This window comes from Martes martes (genome assembly GCF_963455335.1).
Source record: "Martes martes genome assembly, chromosome: 17".
Taxonomy (NCBI): Eukaryota; Metazoa; Chordata; class Mammalia; order Carnivora; family Mustelidae; genus Martes; species Martes martes.
In genome coordinates, this window is record NC_137905.1 from 49596037 (window position 1) to 49602065 (window position 6029).

Consider the following 6029-nt stretch of genomic DNA (forward strand, 5'->3'; position numbering starts at 1 on the left):
CATGTATCTCATCTGCGAGGTCATTCCACTTGGAAGTCTTGAGTTTTTGGACTTGGATCCATAAACCAACATTCCTCAAACGGGTAGCCTAGGGATTTTTACCTTCCGATAGCTTTTCCGGGAAGCTGAGTAGGGGGATCAGGCCTAAGGTAGGGATAAGGAGCCCAGAAGAGGTACGGCCGGCTCCCCTCTCCGGACCCTCCCCTCCCAGAGCCGAGCCGCGCTAAAGCGTGTCTCTGCGTTGCCGTGAAGACCGCTGGGCGGCTGGAAACTCCGCGCAAGGGAGGAGCCGGGCGGGTGGAGGCCAGGCGGGGGCTGAGCGCGCCGGCTGCGATGGAGCCTTTGAGAGGGAGGAGAAAATCCAGCAAAGCCTATCGACCGGGCTCTGCAAAGGCAAAAACAACCCGAACGAGCCAATAATTGTGCAAAGGCCTCGCTGAGATCTTCACCAACCCAGCCCGCCACGCATCTTGCCTCCTTCCCTCTCTCCCGCTCCCTCCCTCTTTCTCTCCACATCTGCCTGGTTCGTTCAAGAGCTAAATAAAATCCCACGTCGTGAGTTAAATAAAATGATGTGTTCCTTTTTTATACCTTGTATTAGTCATTGTTATTTTACAGGGGTTTTTTGCTGTTGTTGAAATTTTTCTCTTTTGACAGTTGTATGTTTCATTATAATTGGTTTCCTTTGTAATCCAATGGATGTGGAATCTTGAATAGGACCCCATAGCACGTAGAAAGGGTTAAGGATTCCTGAGATAGAGGACTCAGGAGAGGGTAGAGGCCACTCCTATTTGTTTATTGTTGGGGTGCAGGGGAGGGGAGGTTGTAGAATGACCACCCCCCAAAAAAAACATTTGCGCAGAGGGAAATTGCCAAGAGAAGGCGGGGCCATAACAACCTGGAGGTTGGGAACAGCAAGTGCAAAGGCCCTGAGGTGGAACTGAGTGGGACCTCTAATAAACAGTGAAGAGATGGGGGTGGCTGGAGTACAGTCAATGAGAAGGAGAGAAAGAGAGAGGGAAGTGGAGGAGGTATGCTAGGGCTTTGTGGCCCATTTTGAGGACTTTGATTTTACTGAGTAGGATGGAGAATTTTTCAAAGAGTAGAGACAGATCTGAGCTAAGTTTCTAAGATTCCCTCCAGCTGCTGGGTTGGTGTCAACAACAGGCAGTGAGGGGGAAACAGGGAGCTTTTCCATGGGTCCACCTTACCACATAGCTCTGAGAATTCTCAACAACAGTCCCCCCTCCCCCCACACACAGCAGGGTGCCTGGTTCCAAGGAAACGCTCCCTACAAGTTCACTGTTATTAGTACTAATGCTGAGCCAGCTGCCTTGGAGTTACACAGGAAACTTTGCACATCCTGGGCCCCCCATCCCAGGGATCCTGACCTCTTCTCTGTGCATGGCTGATTCTGAGGACCTCTGCTTGAATTTCACTCATTTAATTAACATTTTGACTGCTAAAAATCCAAGCAATCCAAGAAGATAGAGAGGCGAAAAGTACATGTCTCTGCCACCTCTGGGGGTCCCCAGTGTCCCTCCCCAGAGACAGCCACTGTTGGCGGTGCTGGTACCTGGGATCAGTACACCTACAGGCTAGACCCTTTGCCCACCCCACCACCACCACCACCCACACCCACACCTCTGACTGTTTCAGATTCAAATTCAGGTTTCTCTCACTTATGGCTGTGGGAACTTGAGCAAGCGATTTTACAGGAATGATCCGTGCACTTGGGTGGCTCAGTCGGTTAAGTGGCTGCCTACGGCTCAGGTCATGATCTTGGGGGCCTGGGATCGAGCCCCCATGTTGGGCTCTGTGCCCAGCGGGGACTCCCTCTGTACTCTGGCTCTCTCGCTCTTGCTCTATCTCAAGGAAATAAATAAAATCTTTTAAATAAATAAAATAAAATGGGAATGATCCCATTACCTGCATCATAATGTTATATATAAGGAGGATTTCGTGGGGTTAATCCACAGAAAGCACTAGGAAATGCTCCATAAAACCTGACTATCGTTTTTACCAGGTGCTTCTTTTTACATAGCTGCATAGTATTCCAGTGTGAGACGCGTACAACTGAGCCAGTCCCTCCTGATGGGCAACACTTCGGTTCATTCATTCACCCCCAAAATATTTATTGAGCACCACCTGCAGTGTGCCAAGGCCCGCGCTAGAGCCTGGGGCAGTAAGATCCTGGTACCGTTTCTCCACCGACATATATGCTTGAACAGGTAGGACCCGCGGGTACCAAAGACGCATGATATTGAAGCCTAACAATACAGTGCCAATGGCTTGCCAAAGGCCGGCCTCACTAGCACACCCACCTCCAGGGCTTGGCTGGAACCCGCGTTTAGAAGGGCATGTTGGGGAACTGCCGCCTTTCCCCGGAAGGTGCTGACGTGGGCCTCGGCAGGGCGTTCTGCTTGGAAGCCGTGGCCCCAGGGAGGCCCGGAGCGCGGCCACACCCCTGTGGGGGGAGGGGAGGGAGGGCGACCCGAAGGGAGTGGACAGCCCCCCTGTCAGTCTTCCCGAGTCCCGGAGTGTAAGATGAGAAGGGGGAAGGTGGGCCTCACCCTAGGGGACAGCGAGGAGGAACTTCCTGCCCGCGCGCGCTCCTTCGCGCTGAGCGCACGGGCTGGGAGGCTGCAGGCGCGTCAAGGTCAGCCTGGACCGGGGTGGCCGCCAGCCTGGGGGCGGGAGACCCTTGGGGAGGAGGGGGCTGGGCTGTGGCCTCCAAGCGCCTCGGCCATATTGAATAGCCCGGGCTGAGCCGTCTTTGTGTGCGCAGGCCTCTCCCAAGGTGCAGGCGCGTCCCCGACGCAGGAAGAGCCACGGGGGCAGCCCGTGCCCTAACTTGGAACCGGGACCCCCCGTCTGCAGCTGGTGGTGGGCTTCGAAGCCCCAGGACGGACCTCTCGCCGGCTCACGTAAGCATCCTGGGAACCGATTCCCGCCAGTCCTTGGGGCTGGGGAGCCGGACTTGGTCAAGACTGGACTTTGTGGCGGGCGGAGAAGTTGGGAGGGATCGGCTCATCCTCGGCTGGAGAGGCGAGACCCTCCTGGCAGTTCTGCAGGGACGCCCCCCCTCGTCCCCACCCTCCAAGACTCAGGCCTACAGTGTAGTTTGGGGTCGTTGCCCCCACCCCCGATTTCACCCTGGAGATCTTAAAGACCCTCGAGAAAAGCCACGTGGGGGGCTGGTTCCCCTGGGGTTTCCTCCCCTCCCCCGACTGCCTGATCCTCTGGAGCGTGCCTGATGTCTGCAAAGATGTGGATTTGGACGTCCTCGTGGAAGCCTTGAAGCCCGTGGGGACCTTTAAGAAGATTGGCAAGGTGTTCCGCAGGGAGGAGGACTCCACGGTGGGGATGTTGCAGATAGGGGAGGACGTCGACTATCTACTCATCCCCCGGGAGGTCAGGCTGGCGGGAGGCGTGTGGAGGGTCATCTCCAAGCCCGCCACCAAGGAGGCGGAATTTCGCGAGCGTCTGATCCAGTTTCTGGAGGAAGAAGGCCGCACACTGGAGGACGTGGCCCGCATCATTGAGAAGAGCACCCCACACCCGCCCCAGCCCCCCAAAAAGCCCAAGGAGCCCCGGGTGAGGAGGAGAGTCCAGCAGATGGTGAGCCCGCCCCCACGGCTGGTGGTGGGCACCTATGACAGCAGCAATGCCAGCGACAGCGAGTTCAGTGACTTCGAGACCTCCAGAGACAAGGGGGACAAGGGTCACAAAGGCGCGGGACGCAGCAGGAAGGTGCGCAAAATGCCAGTCAGTTACCTGGGCAGCAAATTTCTGGGGAGCGACCTGGAGAGCGAGGACGACCAGGAGCTGGTGGAGGCCTTCCTGCAGCGAGGGGAGAAGAAGCCCAGTGCGCCACCTGCCCGCCGCCGCGTGAACCTGCCCGTGCCCATGTTCGAGGACAACCCCAGGCCGCAGCTGTCCAAGGCGGACAGGTGGCGAGAGTATGTCAGCCAGGTGTCCTGGGGGAAGCTGAAGCGGAGGGTGAAGGGTTGGGCGCCCAGGTCCAGCCCTGAGGGGGGTGAAGCCCAGCAGGCATCTACCAGGCTCGAGAGGGTTGGGGCCTCGGGGTCAGGCAGAGCCAGCCAGGGGGACAATGTGGGCAACACAGGAGATGGGTGGGAGCCTGAGATGCCCCCAAGACGATGGAGGCCCAAAATCAAATGGGCCTCTTTTCGCCGTTGCAGGAGGGAAGAAGCAGCATCCACAGATCAGAGGGCAGAGGCTGCAGATGATCAAAGAGCTGAGGCAGCAGATAATCAGAGGGCAGAAGCTGCAGCTAATCAGAGGGCAGAGGCTGCAGATGACCAGAGGGCAGAGGCTGCAGATAATCAGAGAGCTGAGGCTGCAGATGATCAGAGGGTGGAGGCTGCAGATAATCAGAGAGCTGAGGCTGCAGATGATCAGAGGGTGGAGGCTGCAGATAATCAGAGAGCTGAGGCTGCAGATGATCAGAGGGTGGAGGCTGCAGATAATCAGAGAGCTGAGGCTGCAGATGATCAGAGAGCAGGGGCTGCAGATGTTCAGGGGGCTGAGGCGGCAGATAATCAGAGGATAGAGGCTGTAGAAAATCAGAGGGCAGAGGTTGAGGATAATCCAGGGGCAGAAGCCATAGCTGTCCAGAGGGCAGAGGCTGCAAATAATCAGAGGGAAGGGGCTGCAGATAATCAAAGGGCAGAGGCCCAAGCTGTCCAGGGGGCCGAGGCCACAGCTGACCAGAGGGCAGAAGCTGTACAGAACCAAAGGGCTGAAGCCCCAGCTGCCCGGGGGACCATAGGGAAAAATCAGGGTGCTAAGGCCCGGAAACAGGTCAAGACAGTGAGGTTCCAGACTCCTGGCCGTTTTTCGTGGTTTCGCAAGCGCCGGAGAGCCTTCTGGCACACTCCCCGGTTGCCAACCCTGCCCAAGAGAGTTCCCAGGGCAGGCGAGGCCAGGAGCCTTAGGGTGTTGAGGGCAGAGGCCAGAGCAGAAGCAGAGCAGGGAGAACGAGAAGACCAGCTGTGAGGTGAAGATAGGGGTGCCCTGGAACTCACGGCTTCCTGCCGCCATACTTGAAAAGAGAGGTGGACGAGGGCCGGGCAGTGGGCCTCCCATCTCCACCCAGCACCCCTCTGTCTTGTTAAAAGTGTATCTTTCATGCATTGATTTAAAAAAAAAAAAAAAAACAGACTCCTTCTAGTCACCCAAGGAACATAAAGAAAGACAACCATACAAAGGGGTTGCATCACTCATGATCTTAACTTCTGCAGTGCAATTCTAGGTGCTCAGCTTGAAGTGGGGGAAGCAGCAGAGATACTCCCTCCCCCTCTCCTCTCCCTTTCTCTTTTTTTCTACTGTCCCCTTAACATTGTCAGCCTCCTTGGACTTAAACAAAGGGCACAAGCCCACAGGCAAATAAAAATGTTTACCACGGGATTTCCTGGCTTTGGATTGGGCAACTGAAGAATGCTCCAGGGTTGTGTCCTCACTCCCTTGTGTCCCCTACGCTCCTGCCCTCCAGGATGGTGCCCTGTGTTTATGTCACTTTGCTTGCCATCCCCATGCCCCGGGCTCCTGGCCCAGGACCCAGACCTTACATACTTCCCCTGACCTTGGTTACAAGGGACAGAAGAATCATCTGGAAATGTGGCCTAAATTCAGATTGTGGGGCCCTTCATGCCAGGGCTGTGGATTTGCTCCAGCTGCCTGTGTGACCCAAGATTCTGTTTCGATCAAGCCCCCAGGACATCTCTTGGGGCAGATTGGTCCCTGGACAAATTGAAAACTCTTTGCAATAGAGATGGGCCAAAAAGCCAGATTGTGGTGTGATGTGTAGTGAGCCGTGGCTGGCACTCGTGATCAGGGACAGATCGGGTGGCTAAGTCCCCGTGGGCACTGAGGGACCTCTCTGTATTGTCTTGTGTCCCCCAAATCCCAGCCCCACCCGCAAAAAGCAGCACATGGCTACACCCCAGCCTTACTGAGGGAGGGAGGGAAGGAAGTCACGGAGGAGGGAGGCCTGGAGGCCACCT

The 6029-nt window shown here is 56.3% G+C and overlaps 1 protein-coding gene across 1 annotated transcript; it reads left to right on the forward strand.

The window, feature by feature from the left end:
* Positions 1–2576: 2576 nt before the first annotated feature.
* Positions 2577–5426, forward strand: CCDC8 (coiled-coil domain containing 8). The gene is made up of 2 exons (XM_080828779.1): positions 2577–2659; positions 2789–5426. Exon 2 carries the CDS (start codon positions 3367–3369, stop codon positions 5020–5022), a length of 1656 nt encoding a protein of 551 aa, XP_080684905.1. The 5' UTR covers positions 2577–2659; positions 2789–3366; the 3' UTR covers positions 5023–5426.
* Positions 5427–6029: the final 603 nt, after the last annotated feature.